General features: G+C 42.4%; 1 protein-coding gene across 1 annotated transcript; it reads left to right on the top strand.

Annotated features, from left to right (window-relative positions):
- Positions 1–16502: 16502 nt before the first annotated feature.
- Positions 16503–19479, top strand: LOC310865152 (complement C1q-like protein 2). The gene is made up of 3 exons (XM_083774164.1): positions 16503–16570; positions 18499–18624; positions 19185–19479. The coding sequence occupies exons 1-3, from the start codon at positions 16522–16524 to the stop codon at positions 19463–19465; spliced, it is 456 nt and encodes a 151-aa protein (XP_083630290.1). The 5' UTR covers positions 16503–16521; the 3' UTR covers positions 19466–19479.
- The last annotated feature ends 3129 nt before the right edge of the window (positions 19480–22608 follow it).

The raw sequence follows: 22608 nt of genomic DNA, 5'->3' as shown, positions 1-22608 counted from the left end.
TCTGCTCTGCTTCTCTACACAGAACGGAACGCACGAGCCCCCGCTGCACTGCTGCTGCACGCACTCTCACACACACACACACACACACACACACTACCCCATGTAACGGACTCTCTCTGAGTGAATGACTGACTGACTTGAGTGGAGGCAGAGCCATTGCGTTTTAAGACAGAGTTACGCAAACTCCGTTCACTTCATGGGGCCATAGCCATACAGTCCAACAATGGCGGCTCCTCTTCTACATAGACTTCTATTGGTTTGTCCCTATTTGAAGGCTTCAAATAGGGACAAACAGGAGTTTACGGAATGCATTGCCGTCTATGGGGCTCGCGCGAGTACATGAACCACGTGACCGGGCTGTTTTCTTGCCCCCCCTCAATGTCGCAACTCTTCTATTAGATCTCTGAGTGGATGGGCGGGGCGTGATCATCCTGAAGCTCCCTGTCCAGGCGATAGGGGGCAGCAGAAAGCCTAAAATGTATAATATTCCTACATTGTTTCTCGCCAAAAAGACTGGCATTATTGGCATAAAAGGGATATCATATATACAATATACGATAATCATTTTGATCACGGTCAGTTATGTGGAATTAGTTTAGGCCATTAGTCCTATTCTATACACAAAGTTAAGTAATTCTGGAACAGTTTACAAGAAGCATACACACATGATGAATGGTGTTTATTCTAGAACAGTTAGCTACCGGTATGGGTATCGATAGGTTTGGCTAAACTTAAAGGACTGATGTTGATGTTGACTATGCAATTATTGCTGATGACTATGTGGTTAGTGGTATGATAATATCCATGTATTTATCCATCTTCAACCGCTTATCCATAGTCGGGTCGCGAGGGGGCCGCTCCACCAGAGAGCTGCAGACATCCCCCTCCAGAGCAACATTAGCAACTTCATCCTGGGGGGAATCCCGGACCACACTGCAACAGTGTTGTCTGACTGAGATATATTTAAAATAGAATACAGCTACTTGGTGTTAAATAGAGGGTTAAATAAACAGTTCAAACTAAGTGCCCTGGGCCGCCGTCTCAAGCAAACTTGAGCCATGTGAGATACTGTACCACCAAGCGAGCTAGTGAGCGAGTTGCCAAGACAAACGTTGCGAAGTTCGATGAGGCCGACTCAGCGCCATCCGAGTTGCAACCCGATATAGGCACAGATTCGTAAATAATGTTTTCCCCAACTGAGATAATGGGCCTCTGTCACCGTCGAAACAGTAGTAGTGTAATATGTATGGATTTGGGGGTGCAGGAGGCACTGCTGGGATGCTGCTGCTGTAAGAATCTCTTTCTTTGAATAGGCGAGTTTGCGTGCACGCATCAGCCTCGTTGACGGCAGACTGCTGGGCGAGCGCTGGCGCTTTGGCATGGGGGGTCAGATCAACATGGAATGAATTATGTACTTCCCATAAGGAGCATGTCTTGAGTGTACAGGGTTTGATGAGGTCAGATCAACATATGGATTATGGAATGTCAGAACAGGTCAGCTCGTGGTACCGAAAAAAGAAAAAAAACAGTACACTACCGACAGTACAGTACAGTACAGTACCGTACAGACGCTTCTAGTTCACTCAAATAATAATAATAATAATAAAATAATTGAATGATTCTGCTTTCAACGTGTAAAAAATAGTATTTAGCATTATTTGATCAACTTCATCATCATCATCATCATCATCATCATCATCCTTCGAGTGCAGGATGGGAGGAATCAAAGAATGTATTAATTATGGCCTTAACAGGGATCACGCAGAGTGATACTATCTTTTCCTCATGCTTCTGGAAACACATGTGTATGTGTTTTTAATTGAAGGACTGTCTGCAGTAAAACTAGTCTGTTACATACAGTAGGCTATCTCTGTGGGGTTTTTTTTAATTGTGTCTTGTATTTCCCTGTTTTTTTTCCCTGACCCATTGTGTCTGAAATAAAGTTTTCAATCAATTCAAATGACATTAAACAATAAGCTAAGCTTACATGATTTTGTGACGGGAGATTTGCAGACGGGAAGTGGATTTCTTTTTTTTATATATTGTTTTTATCCCACGATTTTGTAACCCATTTTTCACCCCTGTGTCAATCATCTAATGTGATCCTGGGCTCTACACACCCTCCACCAACCTAGTCCCCATATATGGGGGACAAGGGGAGAGCAACAGACTTGAACCCATGCTTCCTTCATGCCTGAGTGTCCAAGTTGCTCCTTTACACCTGACAGGGGGGAGTTTCCCTGGTTGGACGTAGCGCGTGGAAGGAACACGTTATTCCAACCAGTTCCTTTCCCATCCATCAGGCGCCCCGGCTGGCCAGGGGGAGGCAGTTTACTGACCAGGATTACTGCATGTTTTTTGTGAGGGTACCTACCCTATAGGGACACGGGGAGAACATGCAAACTCCACACAGAGAGGCCCTTTTGTCAACCCCGCCTTCGGGTATGGGCACTGATGACGCAGAGGAGGAAATACGCCGCCAGCACCCACAGCGTCCCGAGCGGGAATCGAACCCAGGACCTTCTAGCTGTGAGGCGACAGCACTACCAACTGTGCCACCGTGCCCCCAGGGAAGTGGATTTCTGGGTTAGGCCTGTGTACAGTATACATTACAGGTCAAATAAACACAACGCCACTCTTTGGAAATGAAACACACACGCACGCACACGCACGCACGCACACACACACACACACACACACACACACACACACACACACAGTTTAATTATTAGCGCTTGCCTTGACATTGACACCGTGCATGATTATCATGATGGCCGCTCTTTTGATAGGTCTATTTATGGTAAGAAGAGGAGTGGTTTTCTTCTCTAAGCAGGAAGCAGACTAGACAGGCTTCATAAACAGCGTTTCCAGACCTGAGCCGACAGCCGCGTACATTTTCCCTGTCGGCCGGCGTCTTTTCCGGGTTTTTAGACAGCTGGTGGAAGGAAAAGAAGCTCCACCCACGCGGCTGAATGCCGCGACGGCCAGATTCCCGGAAACGCTTTGCCCCCCAGCGGCAGTCAGCTGCGTGTGGGTGGAGCTTAATTTCCATCCACCAGCTGTCTAAAAACCCGGAAAAGAAGCCGGGAGACAGCGGAAAACGTCCGCGGCTCTCTGGTAAGTCTGGCAACAGCTAAAGAGAGGCTGCAGAGAGCCAGACAGCACCTCCTCAGCCATGCTCCTCTCACAGAGCACCTCCTCAGCTCTGCTCCTCTCACAGAGCACCTCCTCACCTCTCCTTCAACACAGCACCTCCTCACCTCTCCTTCAACACAGAACACCTCCTCACCTCTCCTTCAACACAGCACCTCCTCACCTCTCCTTCAACACAGAACACCTCCTCACCTCTCCTTCAACACAGAACACCTCCTCACCTCTCCTTCAACACAGCACCTCCTCACCTCTCCTTCAACACAGCACCTCCTCACCTCTCCTTCAACACAGCACCTCCTCACCTCTCCTTCAACACAGAACACCTCCTCACCTCTCCTTCAACACAGAACACCTCCTCAGCTCTCCTTCAACACAGAACACTTCCTCACCTCTCCTTCAACACAGAACACCTCCTCACCTCTCCTTCAACACAGAACACCTCCTCACCTCTCCTTCAACACAGCACCTCCTCACCTCTCCTTCAACACAGAACACCTCCTCAGCTCTCCTTCAACACAGCACACCTCCTCAGCTCTCCTTCAACACAGCACCTCCTCACCTCTCCTTCAACACAGAACACCCCCTCACCTCTCCTTCAACACAGAACACCTCCTCACCTCTCCTTCAACACAGAACACCTCCTCACCTCTCCTTCAACACAGCACCTCCTCACCTCTCCTTCAACACAGAACACCTCCTCACCTCTCCTTCAACACAGAACACCTCCTCACCTCTCCTTCAACACAGCACCTCCTCACCTCTCCTTCAACACAGCACCTCCTCACCTCTCCTTCAACACAGCACCTCCTCACCTCTGCTTCAACACAGCACCTCCTCACCTCTTGGTAATGGCCCCTACACTCAGTGCTTTAAACATATAGGGCCTGATTCTTCAAAAACGAAATGCGCCAGAGTGTAACGGTGGCGGAAACGGATATCGTATTTATCCGTCCGATCATCCTACGTTGAGAGGACGTGTTATTCAGGGAAGCTGGTGTAATCACTTCATTTGTGCGGATCGCCGAGTGTATCCTTTCCGCATTTTTCCCAAGCGATTCGCCTGGTGTCGCCTGGTTAGTTGGAACATCCACGCCCATTCTACACCATATAAGGGCAACAGGATTTCAATTCTATACAACAGCGCGATGATCTTGTAGAGTAGTTAATTTTGACAGGATGAATGCACTGCAGGGTTATAAAAAAAGAAAGGCGCCCTGCAAAAGTAAAGAGATATCCGATACTTTTTTTTAATCAGAGCTGCATTGATTCATTCGGGGAATAGATTAATATCATCTCACTGTCAGCTGTCTGAATGCATATAGTGGAGAATGGATTTGTTCTGAGCATGGACATGTAGGCATAGCTATTTAGAATTTCAACCATATACAGCGGGTAGCCTATATCCTCTTTGTCAGATGTAAGTGCATGGTTCATTTCATGATGTCCTCATATTAAAATGATTCGCGGGAGTCGGGACACTTGGCAAACTTGATTGATCTCATGATGAGATCAATGTAGTAGCCTACAGCCTACACAGCTACAACGTTGCCCATATTATAATGAATTAAGGTGAGCTGGCTTAAAACTGACTGGCCAAATTGCACGCGCTGATGCCATAATGTGGATTTATAGGGCTAATTAGCCCTCGTGACTGCTGTCTGTCTGTCAGACCAGCATGTCTGTGAACCAGAATGTCAGTCGGGCCGGGCCGTGTTCTGTCCTGGCCGGGCTCACCGCGCCGTTATATTAATTTTCCAATGTAAATTTCACCCAGATTGGACTCGGTCCAGCGGCAGCATGCTGCTGTCCGCCCCACACACACACACACACACACACACACACACACACACACACACACACACACCGACAGTCAAAAGAACTGACTCACTAAACAATACAGTCACTAACACACACTAAACAACGTTAGATTCGTACAGTGCAAAATGCAGATAAGTGTAGGCCTATATGTTCTTATTATAATTGTGAGTTTGTTTTTTAACATGCGCGAGAGCCGATCTACAAGCTCACAACGCGTTGCACTGCGAGTATAGCCTAGAGAAGGCTGTCAAGTGAGCAGCGCAATCGCGCATGGCATGCTATATAAATATCCTAATAAATAAATAAAAAGGTGTCGGGGCTTGCAGGGGCAGTTTCCTTATGGGACTCTATAGGCTAACTTGCCTCTAGAATGCATGCATTTAGGCATACAAGTGCACTCTTTTATATACTGTATATATATATATATATATATATCGTTTTTTTATGTGCTGATCGACCAATATGTTGGGGACACATGCCTACATATTTTATCTGAGAAGTGTATGCTTCCGCAAATTTCTCCGCCACCTAAAGAGGTGGCGGAGGATTTAGCGGAATTTCCGACCAACCAAAGACAGCGTCAAGTTCACGGCCATTTCCATGAATTCCAAATTAATGTGGGAAATCCACGTAAATGCCTTTCCGCTAGCGTCACGTCAATATATAAGCGGAAGCGCGTTGAAGAATCAGGCCCATACAGAGGTAACAGTGGTGTAGTGTAGGCTGAAGCCCAGGCTTTATTATGCCAACCCAAGAGTAACTTTCTAACTTACAAAACCAAACCAGGGGGTCCCTATAGCCAAATGATTGATTTGGGAACCAAATGGACCCTAAATGTTAATAAATTTGAGTTGAATTGAAACTACGTACAAATGGAACCAAAGGGACCTTTGATTGATTGATTGATTGATTGAAACCTTTATTTCAGGGGAATCCAATTGAGACCAAGGTCTCTTTTTCAATGGCGCCCTGTATACAAACAAAGAACAATTACAGCAATGATTTTACATACATGACCAACACACAAAAATATATAATACAAAAACACATGCACCAGAAAACAGAAACAGAATCTTAAAAACACATATTACAAAAAGCAGGTGCATACGCCTTCTTCTAGTGTGAGGTCAGTTAAAAATATTTTAGAAATAGCATATGAAACAAGGACATCCAGCTTTATACGAAGTTACGGGTCCATTTGGTTCTGTTTGCACGCTCGATACTACAGCGTACATAGGGGGTCCTCGAAATCACTGCTATACCTGTAAAAGTGTGTTATGGGGGACCCCGGCATATCTTTTTAGATGGGGGTCTGCGGCCTATGGCTGTGTTCATTTGGGGGTCCTTGCCATAAACAAGTTGGTGCACTGTAGCAGTATGTGCCCCCCCCAAAAATGTGGGTTACAAAAAGAAATAAAAATGTGTGTAGTTTCTTTGACACACTTGGCATTGTCTGGGATGTCTGTCTGTCTGTCTGTCTTCATGCCCTCATTTGAATGCAAACAAAAGTGAAAAAACAGAACACATCTTAAAAGAAAAAAGAAAAAAATAAAGAACAGCATAGCCTGCCCTACATAGTAGCCTATGTCAAAAAGTGGAGTGATAGAATATTGTGTGCAGGGTGGCAGTATGGCCTCTAGGTGGGGCTATAGTGAGGGATTTTACACTAGACTACAGGTTCCAAAACGTTTCCATGTGAAGCAAGCCCCAAATAGCCCCCCCCCCCCCCCCCCCAAGCCCAAAGCATCAGGCTTTACAGAACAGTGGCTGCAAATACAATACAATTAGCAGCTCTATATGAATTCATTTATTTTCATAGAGACATTTAAACATTCATCTCACGGCTTCTTGTGTTTTATGAAGCATATTATATCCCTATGGACTTCAGAGTTGTGTTTTATGAAGCATCATAATTATATCCCTGGACTTCAGAGTTCAAAGTCTGAGCTTCAAAAACAAGACTAAAGACTAGTACAGTAACAGCTCAGCATGTGGACATGACGTCCAGATAGTGGACCTTCTGCTCTCGGTGGCAGCTGTCTGTGTGGTCAGCTGTCTGCGTTGGCTTTGCTGTTTGCAGCAGCAGAAAAAGGTAAGATTAAGAAACACATATAGGCCTATATGCATAGTTTCACACGCACGCACAAGTGAGCTTGTAGATCTGCTATTTGCACCAAAGGGTATAGTTAACTTAAAACCATGCTTGTGACAGAATGCACAAACTACACGTCCAGAACTCTTCTTATTGATATACTGTCTTTGTGCCTGCAAAAAAGGGAAAAATGTATGTTTTTGACAACCCGATATGTGTACAGCCTCTAACGAGTTACAGACATCAACTCAGAAGTGGTTCCACGTCTGAAAACAAACTTCATAGTATATAGAAACACTGTAGAAAGTTTCATGCTTTAGTCATAAAATGCACAATAGGTTTGGTTAACTGCCGTACTATATCCAGCTGATCAGTCAGGGCACGAAAAGCTACTATAGTTGTTGCGGCGGTTTAAAGGCCGCCGCGAGGAGCTAAACATGAGAGTAAAGAGACGCTTGTATGACGCGCACGCAATTAATTCAGGTCCATTCCAGCTGTAAGTTTTACCGTTTATTCAGTCACCACACGTAAGTGTTCCCAGGCTTTTAGCTATAACTAAACGTGGTTGTTAAGGTGATAAAAGGTACGTTTGATATGGTCAACAGAAATGTCTTCTCCCACGCTCACCTCCTCTCTCTATCCAACTTCCCTCACCCAAGTGACAGGTAACGCCATGAAACTAGAGTGGCAGCGCCCCAGCCCCGGTGACACGCCCACTACCTGTGCAGTGCCCATTAAAGTGACATATACCTTAAGTTACATCAATCATAATAGCACATTAGAAGGCAAACACATTACGGCTCCTACAATAGTGTATCCGCATGAGGCCTGTTTTGAAACTGAATATACAAAAGATATTTCAACACTACTTTTCTTTCACTTAAAAGAGGAAACTGATGACAAAAAGATACAAAAAGAGAGAACTATGACTCAGGTTGACATATCCGTGGTGCAGTAGATCATATCATGGAGATGCGGTCCGGTACGCTCTTAACCCATTTAGACCTGAAGACATTTCTGCAAATGTCTTCTAAATCCTGACAGTTTTCTGAAAAGCCTGTTTCTATGTCAGTCATTCTTAAAGTTTTTCATGTCAAGGACCCCAAAAATATATGTAATTGGCCGCCGACCCCCATCTGAAAATATGTTGTTCCAGGGACCCCCCATGAAGCAAAGATTGAGTAAAAAACGATCGCTCTGACAGAATATATATATTCAAAGATTTGCACCACATTTTCACGGTTTTTCAAAAATAGCAGACCTACAAGCTCGTAGTGTGGCACTCGGCTATGACTGAGCTTGTAGATCTGCTATTTTTCAATAGCTAAAGTATAACATAATTCTTAAAACACCAAAAGGGGTTCCCGCCCGTCACTACACCATTGGTTCTCAAAGTTGGGGTCTTTCCTTAGAAGGAAAATAAAATCACCCAGAGAATGTATCATTCATATACTGTACAGTACTATTCTGCGTGAATAAACATACAATTTGATAGCATACAGTAGATCACCCAGGTTTTATGGTTTTTCAATCCCCACACATGTGTGTGTGTGTGTTGCAACACTTAAAATGTACAACTGGACAACAGATGTCAAAATGAAGTTGAGGATAACATTGACCACTTCTGTGTCTTAGTCATACTTCAGTCCTTTCTTTCGTAATCAGCCGGACAGCTTGGTCATATACTTCTCTCTTTGTTGACGTTTTTTAACTCTTCCTCCTGCTGTTAACCCAGTGGTGGAAAGTAATTATAAGTACATTTACTCAAATTCTGTACTTAAGTACAATTTAGATCTACTTGACTGTATTCCAATTTCCAATACATTTACATTACTAAACTGTAATTACTAACTACTCCACTACATCTCAGAGCCAACATTTGTACTTTTACTCCACTACAATTATTTGAAAACTTTAGTTACTAGTTACTTTGGAGATTTACATTTTGTTTAGAAAGACATACATTACTGTAACCACTTCAACCCTATATACATTTCGACCATTTGAAAATAGCTGATCTACAAGCTCATGCATTGTGTGCAACGGTTACATTTCTTGCATTTGCGGCGCCCCCTATGGATGAAAATGGAATTGCTTTTGGAACTTGTTTGCTTGAACCACCCGCGACATGCAATTCAAATTTGGAATGGATCGGACATTCCGTTCGTGATTTATGGAATTTTTGGTAAAATAGGCCCCTCCTACTATATATTCGGACGACGATTACGGCCGAACGATACGCACTACCAAAATTCTGCAGTTGGTGTTTTAATCGGATAGGTCCGGAGATCATGTGTGCCAATTTTTGTGAGATTTGGACAAAATCTGTAGGAGGAGGTATGGGCGTGAGTAAGGCTATGGACCAGAGCTACATCCCTACCTGCTTTCACTGAACCATTCAACTCAACTCAACCACCAGGCCGTTTCCAAATGTTAAAATGTAAAAGACGGCCCAGACGGTGGCGTCACCGTCTGGGCACCCGACTGGTAATCCATTCGCAGTGTGCCGCGGGTTCGACTCCCGAGCCCGACACGGCCTTTACTGCATGTCTTCCCCCATCTCTCTCCCGTTTCCTGTCAGCCTACTGTCTGTCCATTCAAAAAACCAATAAAGGGCGTAAGCCGCAAAAAAAATATCTTTAAAATGTAAAAGACCAATATTATTATGAAGAAAACAAGATGTTAAGACCGCTAAACCAAATAGAATAAAGTTTACGCGTTGTTTATGGCTTCTGAATGTACGTCTTTTTAACATGTAAAGTCTATGGAGTGTTTATGGCTTCTGAATGTAGGTCTTTTAACATGTAAAGTCTATGGAGTGTTTATGGCTTCTGAATGTAGGTCTTTTAACATGCAAAGTCTATGGAGTGTTTATGGCTTCTGAATGTAGGTCTTTTAACATGTAAAGTCTATGGAGTGACGTCACGTCAACAGGAGTGAGGACTTAAAAATAAAATAACACATAATTATGCTCCCAAAACGATCTATTGCACAAAACATTACAAAATAAAAGTGTCAATAAATAATATGGCATTTGAGGGATCTTTGGTGGAATGCATTCATTCACTTGTATATCTTATATACCTGCTACATCATTTTGACTAAAACCTGTCAGCTCAATAAAATGTGTCGTTAATTGTCATTGAACTTTTATTTAAAATCGTTGGTGATGGTGTTCTTAAAACTGGACAGTTGTGTGTTGTGTAACTTTAGAGAGATCATGACATGATAGCAGGGAAACTGCATAAGCGTGTGTGTGTGTGTGTGTGTGTGTGTGTGTGTGTGTGTGTGTGTGTGTGTGTGTGTGTGTGTGTGTGTGTGTGTGTGTGTGTGTGTGTGTGTGTGTGCGTGCGTGTGCATGTGCGTGTGTGTGGGTGTGTGTGCATACAGTGTGAGCTGTCAAAATAACAGTGGTCATCGTTTAGGGTAGTGAAGATAGTATATGATAGGAACAGGTCAAAAACCTGCAGGAAGAATTGAAGTCATAAAGGTACAGATGGCTGTAGCGAGGCATTCTGAAAACATTGAGGTCCAAGATGGAGACCAAGGACATTATGAGAGTCTTGATCTGCACAAGATAGGCGATGCCGTCTATGGAGATCTACGGACCAAGAAGAAGCCGTCTGGTAAGAGATATTACTAAGACTAAAAATCACCAATACAAACACGTTTTAACCTTTTAATTTAAACCATAGGTTCTCCCACAGTATGTATATGTGTGCATGTGTGTGCGTGTGTGTGTGCATGTGTGTGCGTGTGTGTGTGTGTGTGTGTGTGTGTGCGCGAGAGAGAGAAAGAGAGAGAGAGAGAGAGAGAGACACTGTAGCAAAGCCCCGAATGCCAAGATAAAATAGCATTCACGCTCGCATTACATCTTATGTCTATTTGTGAGTTCTCTGACTGAATTAACATAATTCAACATTACGTATTTATTTATTTGCAATATAACCAACTTAATAAGAATCAAACAAACAAACAATACTACAGTTCTAAGGTGGAGTGTGTTATTCAGTAGATCAGTAGTGTGAGTGGATGTGTGGTGGGTGTAGTGTGGGGTGTTGAATGGTGCAAATATGCTGCTGCTCTCATGGATTTTGTTAGCTTTTTTGTGGATTAATTGTGAATTAATTGTTAATTGAAATTGTGAATTGTAATTCACTTGTCATCATAGTTTTGTCCTCATAGTTTTCTGTCTGAAATGGTTGGTCCATCATTTTGTTGTCAGTACGTACGTATCATGTGAGAGCTCCGTGTGGGAGCTGTTTACAATTGGAAATGGCAGGAGTAGTCTTCACCAGGCTGGTGCAGCTGGGAGACAGTGTTGTATCTGTCAGGCTGTAGATGGTTGGAGGTGTAGATTTTGGTTTTATCCTGTCTAGTATGCGATTTGACTCGTCAGGCCAGAATGGCTGGGAGGCAGTGTTCGTTTCCCCTGTCCTTCTGACATATGGGTCGGTTGGGGAGGGGGGTTTGGTCAAGGGCAATGCTGGATGGATAGGTGTGGGGCTTTGTGCGCACTCCCGGTTGGGGAGGAGCCGCCACCTTGGGTTTAATTCAGGTTGGCCTTATTAAAGGGTACTGATTCTACTGAATGACTGACTGGATTTTGTATGTTGGATCAGAAAATGTTGTGATGGAGTGTCTTATGTTGGACAACGTGAACTGAATTTTGTCATTTTCAAGTCTGGCCTGTTTTTCTCGTATCTACCTTATATCCCTGTTCCTCTATTCTTAAATGCTTTAAGAATACCGGTAATCTTAGTTGCTGATAGAAGGCCTGGTGTGCTGGGTGCAGATGGAATTGGTTGGGCTGAAATTAATTTTGAGTAATTGTCTTAATGTTGGTTTATAGTTATCTTATGTAAATTATGTCTGGTACGTTGGTTACATTGGTTTGGTTAAGTTGGTTTGGCAGGTGTATGGTTTGCGCAGATTCCCATCCTTAAAAATAATGAATGATGAATTGACTATATAGCACTTTTGTGTTATTGCTGATTGTTAAAATGTGTATGTCTCTGTTTGCCTTGTGGTAAACTGGTCACTGGTGTGTCAAAGCTGGCAGCTTTAGATGGTGAAACGTCATGCCACAGTGTGGTAGTTTTATATGCTGGGGGGGACGATAGTCTCGGCTGGCCTTCCGCCTCTGAGAGGTGGAGTTCCAAACAAGCTGGTGCTGTTGTGCATTAGGGCTAGAGCTGACAGGGTTACCTGCCCCTCACCCAGATACTGCCACTGTTAAGACTCTTTTGACTTCAGCAAGCATATAGGTTGTGCTCTATTTTGTATTTGTATTGGTTTGCTGTTTGCATCTAAATTGGGGGGGTAAGTCTCCGCAAACGGTTCGGTTTGTTGTGGGAAAAACAAACATCAGCCAAACAGACTTTGGTCACATTTTTGAAGTAATATTATTTTCTAAGCTAAATGACCCAAATGTTGAATGATATTTTGGTTGAGATAGTGTCTCGGTCCCTTAAGGGTCCTCGCTTTGTAGGGGGAGGGTGTCACAGCCCCTGTAGTTTGGCCTACTAGGGCCTGTGTGGTTTGAAAGGTAGGCCTAGTCTTGTGCTTCCCACAGGTCCTGCCGAGTTGCTGATCAGGTGCATTGGGAGCACCTGGCCAGTGTTCCCAAGGTGCACTATAAGAGGCTGGGCGTTGGCCACGTTCAGTCCCTCTCTCCTTCCATGAGAGCAGCAGCATCTTTGCACCATTCAACACCCCACACTACACCCACCACACATCCACTCACTAACACTACTGATCTACTGAATAACACACTCCACCTTAGAACTGTAGTATTGTTTGTTTGTTTGATTCTTATTAAGTTGGTTATAATGTAAATAAATATTGGTTTGTATATGTACCTTTATTGGAAAAGGATATCCCCTTGAGATGCATCTCGTTTTCGAGGGGGTCCAGCAACATACATCAAATACAGAGCAATACAATAGACAGAAACGTTACAACAAGTACATTCATGCATACATTACAAAACAAAAAACAGAAAAGCTCTCCCAAGCTGGCCGCTCCCACCCCACCTAATCACCCAGAAAATAAGGGGCTTAATGCATCATGGTATAATGGACATAGTTCATGAATAAAAAATATAAAGACAAAATCAAAAACAAACTGTTACATATACTGTGTGGCATGTGCACATGCAGAAAAATGCTTTAGCGTCATTTTAGATAGATACTCAGAGTGATAAGATAACAAAGTGTAATTAGATAGAGATATACAATTACAAACGTGCACATGCATAGATTTTACAGTATATTTGCAGGTTAAAGTGTAAAAAAGAAAAAAGAAAAAACAAACTGAGGCATATCAGAAGCAAGAGCAGGGTATTTGAAGATAAGTGAGGATGGAGACTTTAAAGATATTGACAGAGTTGATTGATCTGAGAGAGCTGGGGAGATTGTTCCAGTCATTTGGAGCTTTGTATTTGAAAGCACGTCGGCCGATTACTTTCCTGATGTTAGTGGGGACAGTGAGGTAGGCATACTCTGTGTTCCTCAGATTATATGGTGAGCTAAATGGATGCAGATACTGTTTTAAGTATTCCGGGTAGTTAAAATGAATACATTTGAAAATTAATAAGAGCCAATGGGAATGCCTTCTAGATTTGAGATCTAGCCAGTTGAGGGTCTCATACATTGTACAGTGATGGGTCGTATAAGGACATCTAAGTATGAATCTGCAGAGGTTATTGTAAGTGACATTGAGAGGATAGAGGTGTGTTTCAGATGTATTTTGATAAACAGTGTCAGCGTAGTCTATTATTGGAAGTATTTATTGTGTGATAATTATTTTTCTGACCTGAAGAGTGAAGCAGTTAATGGATCGGTATAGAATTTTCAAGCTGAAATTAACTTTTTGGATAACAGAGGTGATATGGGATTCAAATGAGAGTTGAGGGTCGAGCCGGAGGCCTAGATATTTGAATTCATCAACCTTTTCCATTTGTGTGCCATCTGCAAATGTGATAGATAACGGTAGGGGGGTTGGTCGTGTGGAGAAAAGCATGCTAAAGGACTTATTTTTATTTAATATGAGCTTGTTAAGGTAAAACCATTTTTGGACTGCAGCAAAGTCAGCCTGTAGTGAGCACTGAATTTGGGTTATGTCAGGTTTAGAGGAGTAGATGACTGTGTCATCGGCATATAGTTGAATATGGCAGTCAGAGCAAATTGTGGGCAGGTCATTGATAAAAATGGAGAATAGCAGGGGCCCCAGGGAAGATCGGTTCCCCTGATCGGTTCCCCTGGTATGAGACGCACTGACGTCTGAGGTGGAGATAAGAGTTGAACCAAAGGACAGACTCTTTTGAGAGGCCTATGGATTGAAGTTTATCTAGAAGTAGGTAATGGTCTTTGTGCACTTTTAAACAGCCATGTGTCTTCCTCCTTTGTTATGGCCCAAGAGCCAGGTCATAACAATGTGTGTGCGTGTGTGTGTGTGTGTGTGTGCGCGAGAGAGAGAGAAAGAGAGAGAGAGAGAGAGAGATAGAGAGAGAGAGACTGTAGCAAAGCCCCGAATGCCAAGATAAAATAGCATTCACGCTCGCATTACATCTTATGTCTATTTGTGAGTTCTCTTACTGAATTAACATAATTCAACATTAAGTACATAATTGACTAAAAATCATGATAAGTGCCATTTTCATTAAACCAATCAAGGACTCAAGAGTAATAATCAAGATAGTTACCATTTGTTAACTTGTCAATAGTTCAAGCCTCTCATCCTTGAAAGCTGTCTACATATATTTATGCTTTTCCAGTCTTGACAAAGAATGTGAGAGAGTTGAGGCCGAGGACAGTTATAGAAGTGATTCACTTTATGTGTAAAAGTATTTTAGAGGTCATTTCAAAGTACGGTACTTTCGTCCGGTTGGGTTTAGCTAACGGCATTTACTCTTATCTTGTTTTTGTCTTAACAGGGAGAAGGCCTTTCAGAGTTGTTTTGGGTGTTAATGGGTGTCTGGGGATGCTGTGTCTTATACTGATGGGTGTGACCATAGCCCAGGCTGTGCACTGTGAGTATTACATGTCACTAAACTACCACATCACTCACTCAGGTAGTTTGTTGTACTGATGGGTGCGAACATATATAGCCCAGGCTGTGCACTGTGAGTATTACATGTCACTAAACTACCACATCACTCACTCAGGGAGTTTGTTGCCTAGCTGTGACATCTATAAAAGCCACTACAGACTACAGTATTAAACTCTGAAGACAGATTCAGATTTATTTTCCATATTAGTGACGATGGGCTTCCAGATTGCCACAGTATTAACCCGAAAACTTCAGGTGACTTTTTTTAAAATTAGCATTGCTTCTTTTTGTGTGTATTACTGCATGCATCTGCAAAGTATGATGAATAAAGTGGTGTAAGGGGCACGCTGGCACAGTTGGTAGTGCTGTTGCCTCTCACAGATAGAAGGTCTTCGGTTCGATTCCCGCTGGGGACGCTGTGGGTGCTGGGGGCGTCTTCCCTCCTCCGCGTCATCAGTGCCCATACCCGAGGCGGGGTTGGCGAAAGGGCATCTCTGTGTGGAGTTTGCATGTTCTCCCCGTGTCTCATATGGGTAGGTACCCTCACAAAAAACATGCAGTAATCCTGGTCTTTAAACTGATCCCCCTGGCCAGCCGGGGTGCCTGACGGAGGGGTAAGGAACGTCCGGCTGGGGAAACTCTCCCCTGTCAGGTGAAAAGACAGGGGAGAGTGAATGCATAGAAGGAAGCATGAGGTCAGTCCACTGCTCCATGCAGATGCTTGACCTCATCATGAACAGTAGTAACAACAGTGTTGTCATCCATTTCTGTCCTTGCAGTAAACCAGCTGAAGACACAGATAGCAGGTGAGAGAAGATACAAAATAAATTAAAATGGTATAAATAAAATAATAGTAGTGGAGTCAAAACTAACTACAATATTTGCCTCTGAGAAGTGTAGAAGTATAAAGTATCTGAAGTAAAAAATACCAGGAATGTTTACTTGAGTTAATGTATGGAGTATAGGCAGGGTTCTTCTGCTGCCGGTATGAGTTAATGTATGGAGTATAGGCAGGGTTCTTCTGCTGCCGGTACAGTATGTGTGCACATGCTGTTGCTTATCAGTGTGACATGTATCTGAAAAGTATGATGAATAAAGTAGGTGTTGACAATTTAATGCACGTAAATAATAACAACAACATTGAGTTTTTTCTTCTTCTCAAATAAAAAATTCCACGCAGATGCTTAACCTCATCATGAACAGTAGCAACTACTCCTTTAATTACTTTCATTGATCTCAGAGAATATAGATAATTGTTTTTGATCATGTATCTTACTGTACAGGTGATCCATATAATCCATAATGGAAAGCTTACTCACTCAACAGTGAAAGTGCATGAGTATTTACTGTATGACTGACTTAATGCTAATGTACTGATTTCAGCTCATCTTGCTCAGCTGAGAACCATGGAAACCAGCCTGACTGCTGCTGAAAGCCAAGTGCACCAACTGTGGAGTAAGTATGTTTTATAAATATAATATATAACATATTATTAAGTATATACAGGTGTATCCATGCGATATTTTTTATTTATAGTTCTTCTATTTATAGTGACTCATAGGAATAGTATGTGACAACCAGGTATAGTCTGGTGACCACCGGAGAGACGGGTGACAGCCGGAATGTAGACGGCACCCGGGTGAGCAGTATGGGTTAGCGCCCCAGCCTGTGTCCTCCGTGAGGAGGAAGCACAACAACCCTCGATGAGGCCTTTGGGAGGGCCATGCAAGCAGCAAGCGGAACCGCAGCACCATGTCCCTGTGGAACCATTGCCCAACACTCCTGAATGAACTGTCTGGTGCTGGGACTCTGGTGCAACGCACAGGTCCTGAGCCTAGTCCCTCCATGTGCCAGAAGTGTACCTCCCAGCCCTGGCAGAGTAGTTCTGGAGTAGTTCCAACGGATTGTGTACCCCTGGTTTTTCCCTAGTGGGACTGATTGAGGGTAGCTACTGGCCGCACACACTGGTAGCCAAAGTGCCAAGAATGTATTATAGGACAAAGAGAATACAGAAACCAACGTTTGGGCAGATAACTGACACACTTCAGGGTATGTGGAAAAACATTTCAAATGACCATATGAGCCTGGGCTAGTCTTACAACCAATCACATTCTGACCCATATAGAGCCTGGGCTAGTCTTACAACCAATCACATTCTGATGAGTGCTGATAGCAATCAGAGGGAAATACTAGCAGCCCTACTATACAGCCCTGGGGGACCCCGGTCAGGTTTAAGTGGATATTAATGAGTAATTATGTGTACATATTGATGGTACTGTCACACTCACAACATGTTACAACTAGAAAAAGAGGAGGAGACCTGTGCCCTTCCGGGCACAGGTCTCCACCAGGTTATCCACAGATCCGTGCAGTTAGAGGAAAAAAGACTTTTCGGCCAGTTATAGCGCCACCTTGAGGCTGAGTTGAAATTGTTCATGTGGCATTTCGTCCTCGGCCTAGTGGGAATGTGGGTGCACAATTTCACGGAAATCACGCGATGTGTTCATGATTTGCAGCATTTTGTTTGAAACTGAGCACTCCTGTGAACTTTGGAAGCCAATCTTAACCAATCAGGATGGAGTGTGATAAATCTGAAAGACCCGTTTCGTTGAATGGCTCTAGAGAGACTGTGTACCAATTTGCGTGATGTTTGGACAAAATCTGTAGGTGTACTGTGCAAAAACTTGTTTTGCAGAAAGCGGCCTCTTGGTGGCGCTATAACAGGCCGTTGTGGAAAGTTTGGGGCAGAGGTTCATTGTTGGCATCCAGGGAGTGTGTGTGCAAAATTTGGCATCGACCGGGTTAACGGTGAAGTTTTTGCACAAAGCGGCCTCTTGGTGGCGCTATAACAGGCCGTTCTGGAAAGTTTGGGGCAGAGGTTCATCGTTGGCATCCAGGGAGTGTGTGTGCAAAATTTGGCATCGACCGGGTTAACGGTGGCCGAGATTAGCCTGTCACGGACACACGGACGGACGGACGGACGGACACACAAACGGACGGACGGAGTGCAAAACATACTCTCCCCACATGCCTTCGGCCTGGTGGAGACAATTAACCAAAGTAATGACTTTACCGTCTTCCACTATTAAATGTCAATGAGGATCTGACCATTAAGGTGAATGAAAGATTTAGGTTTACAGTTTTCTGGATCCCCAAGGACCCTGTTTTTGTTCTACAAGTAATTAATAATAAATGATAATAAATCCTTTCTCTGTATTTGACAGACAGTAATATTCCATGGAGTATTGTTAGTGACCGTTTAGTTTTAATAGCCTATACTTTGTCTTGTGGAGCTTTACAACAAGATTGGTGTATTGGCTTAATATAATATTATGCTTTTATAATATTTAAAGTGTTTGATAATGCTCCTCCTGTGTTGACAGACAAACCGAAGGTGGCCTTCTCTGTTGGTTTGGGTTCTGGACAAGTTGGAACTTATAGTTCTACCACCACTCTGATCTACAAGAAGGTCTTCAGTAACATCGGCAACGCCTACAATACATCTACAGGTGATTAAACTACAATCCATCTATGTACACACATGTACTTAAAGTACTAAAAGTAAAAAGTAGAAATGTGCCATTTCATGTTTTCAAATGTATAAAAAACTTTTGAAAATAGCTCACAATGCGCCGATGTGACAGATTGTGAGCTTGTAGATCGGCTATTTTCAAATGGCTGAAATGCATTAAAGGCTGAAGTGGTTACTGTATGTTTTGTAGTAATAATCTAAATCTACAAAGTAACTACTAACTAAAGTTGTCAAATAAATGTAGTGGAGAAGTACAATATTTGGATCCGAGTAAAAGTAAAAGTATTGGAAATTGTTAATACTCAAGTAAACTACAAATACCAAAATGTTTTACTTATGTACAGTACTTAAGTAAATGTAGTTACTTTCCACCACTGTGTGTTTCACATTGAAAACAACAGTCCAGAGGAGATGAGGAAAGTAACCTCTTAACTCAGACAACTTGTAGATCTGATGTTTTAAATTAAGGTTTGTATTTTTATAATTGTATTTTTTATTTCTATTAATGTAATGTGTTCTCTCATCCTGTGTTCTCAGGGGTCTTCTCTGCGCCGGTCAGAGGACTCTATCACTTCACATATGCTGCAGCTAACGTGTGGTCATCAGATAACTTCTGTGTCTACATGTATAAGAATGAGCAGATACTCTTAAATGACTGTGAACACAATAGTGGAGGTTGGGAACAGTTATCTAGTGGAATGATGGTAGAGCTGGAGGAGGGAGACACTGTTGACATGCGTTTAGAGGGAGGGTCCAAGCTCTATGATGACTCACACAACCGCTCTGTGTTCAATGGTGTTCTGCTCTATTCTATGTAACACTGTCTGGTACTGGTACCATTATTTATACAGTGTTCTGCTCTATTCTATGTAACACTGTCTGGTACTGGTACCATGACTTTATACAGTGTTCTGCTCTATTCTATGTAACACTGTCTGGTACCATTACTTTATACAGTGTTCTGGTCTATGCTATGTAACACTGTCTGCTACTGGTACCATGACTTTATACAGTGTTCTGCTCTATTCTATGTAACACTGTCTGGTACCATTACTTTATACAGTGTTCTGGTCTATTCTATGTAACACTGTCTGCTACTGGTACCATGACTTTATACAGTGTTCTGCTCTATTCTATGTAACACTGTCTGGTACTGGTACCATTACTTTAAACAGTGTTCTGGTCTATTCTATGTAACACTGTCTGGTACCATTACTTTATACAGTGTTCTGGTCTATTCTATGTAACACTGTCTGCTACTGGTACCATGACTTTATACAGTGTTCTGCTCTATTCTATGTAACACTGTCTGGTACTGGTACCATTACTGTATACAGTGTTCTGGTCTATTCTATGTAACACTGTCTGGTACTGGTACCATTACTTTATAGAGTGTTCTATAAAGTAATGGTACCATTTCTTATGGTATCAACTTCACCTAAATAATTGTTGCAATAATCAGCAAATTCTTGGGACTTGGTGATGAAGCGTTCACCTGATTCAATAAATGATGGTGTTTTGCTCATTTTATCTCTACCCATGATTTGATTGAGAGAGAATACTCCAGCGTTTTTTACCATCATGTATAATTTCTTCAATTCTAGATTGGTAGTTTAGGCTTTTTTCTGTTCATTTAATGTGTTCACTTTGTTTCTTAAAGAGCGATATGTTAGCCTCTGATCTACCTGAATCTACAGAAACTATTTTACCTTCATCTCTATCTTTCATCAAGCTTGTCAGCGTTGTCAGCTTTTCATCTACTATTTTCAATAGGCCTATGGTTTGAAAAATAATCTGAAATAAAATCTGAAAGTTTAAATTGTGTTTAAACATTGTAACAATACACATCTTCTCTCATGGGGTCTATTCTGTCACAGACGGGGGTCCACAGACAAATAGATCATTTTGAGGTCTATGCTGTCACAGACAGGGGTCCACAGACAAATAGATCATTTTGGGGTCTATGCTGTCACAGACAGGGGTCCACAGACAAATAGATCATTTTGGGGTCTATGCTGTCACAGACGGGGGTCCACAGACAAATAGATCATTTTGGGGTCTATGCTGTCACAGACGGGGGTCCACAGACAAATAGATTTTTCCTTGACATGAACATGTTTGAGAAGCATTACGTTAAAGAGCCTCCATAATGTTCATATCCTTTTAGACCAAGTGTATATTCTACTGCAGGCTGTTTGCATTTCTGTCAAATAATTTTCAATCAATCAAATAAATGAGAAAAGGGCATGTTGTGAGCTTTTACTGTAGTTCTGCTACTTTGACTAATGTTGTTAATTCTGAGCATTTTCCCTCCAAATAATGACATTTCTACATACACATACATACATACACGCACGCTCCGCATAGGATGATGAATTGAACAAGGTGGACCCTGTTGTAAACAAGTGTAATGCTTAATTGGGTCGTCCACTCACAGTTAACAGTCTTTGTATTGAGTTTGTGCTTGAAATGTACTGTAATTCTGCAAACTGTTAATAAATATTTAAATCAATCAATCAATCAGGAGTGGCCAGCACCACTCAACAATGTGAGAACTACTTCTTCTATCACTGGCACTCACTTTGATTAGCTTGAACATTGCTTGAACTGTAGTCAACAAACTGAACTGTGGGCCAATGCTGCCACCTGCTGGCTCATAACAGAAGTAACAGTTCTACTGTAAAAGGGTTGACAGGGTCGTCAGCTACAATTTACAATGGAGTCATTTATCAGACGCTCTGACTCCAGAGAGACTTACAGTAAGGTTCAACACATGGTAATACATCAAATACATAAAGAATAGTCATCAATAATCATAAGTAAGCTAAGAACCATATCTTTCTAACAGTAGAATATTAAACTATGGTACAGTAACACAAAAGAGTGCTTTTTCTACATAAACATGCTATCTCTCTAACAGGAGTATAAAGCATGCAAACACACATGAAACACTTCTGAATGACTGAACCCACAGAAGCTACCGTAGCACATCCTTCAGAGAATTAATGAATGAGGTGCAAAGACAGTTTGTTATAATGATAAACATTTATAAAACGTGAAATAATTATACAGTACTACTCAACCCCATCCCCAAAGGCAGTCTCCAAGTAAGGTCAATATAGTAGGCTAATAGTTAAACAAAAGGTGAAATAATTGTCCTACAGTACTACCCAACTACATCCTCAAAGGCAGTCTCTTACTTGGTCAATAGTACGCTAGGCCTAATAGTTACATTTAACAAGAAACTCTTGAACACAAACAAAAGTAGATAATGTGCACAAACTTGGGGAAACTCGACAACAACACAACACAAAAAGCAGTTAATGTGCAACCAAGCTGTATAATAACATCTATCTATAATATATTGGTACTTTATACACCTTGATAAGGAATATGTCTCTTCCAGAGTCACTGTGGTTGAATGGCTGCACAACCCACTTCTACAATGGTCACTTCTCTAATATGTCAACAACAACATCTGATGTAGGACTATTAGTTGTTTCTCTCACACTTGCACGCGCACACACACACACACACACACACACACACACACACACACACACACACACACACACACACACACACACACACACACACACACACACACACACACACACACACACACACACACACACACACACAGAAATTAAAGAGTCCAATATGGGCTCAGAGGCGGTCAATGACACACGTTTGAACAGCACATTTCTGCACGGCGGCAGAAGCAATGAACAATAATGTATGTCTTAATCACCTGGGATAAAGTTCCTTCCCTTTCCCCATTAATTAATCCAACAGGGTAATAGTTTATTAAATTAGTTTGTAACGCGCTCTATAGCTACAGCTCAACATTTGAATACTTAGAGGTGCAACCTTCAACAGGTTCCTGTGTCACGCAGTATCTGTTACAAAGGTTCCTACTCCCTGAACTACAGAGTCAGACCCAAACACCTTTTTCAACATC

Source organism: Protomyctophum parallelum, assembly GCF_964188405.1.
Source record: "Protomyctophum parallelum genome assembly, chromosome: 10".
In the NCBI taxonomy this organism is placed as follows: domain Eukaryota; kingdom Metazoa; phylum Chordata; class Actinopteri; order Myctophiformes; family Myctophidae; genus Protomyctophum; species Protomyctophum parallelum.
The sequence above is the reverse complement of the archived record's forward strand: the minus strand, read 5'-3'. Positions and strand labels throughout refer to the sequence as shown.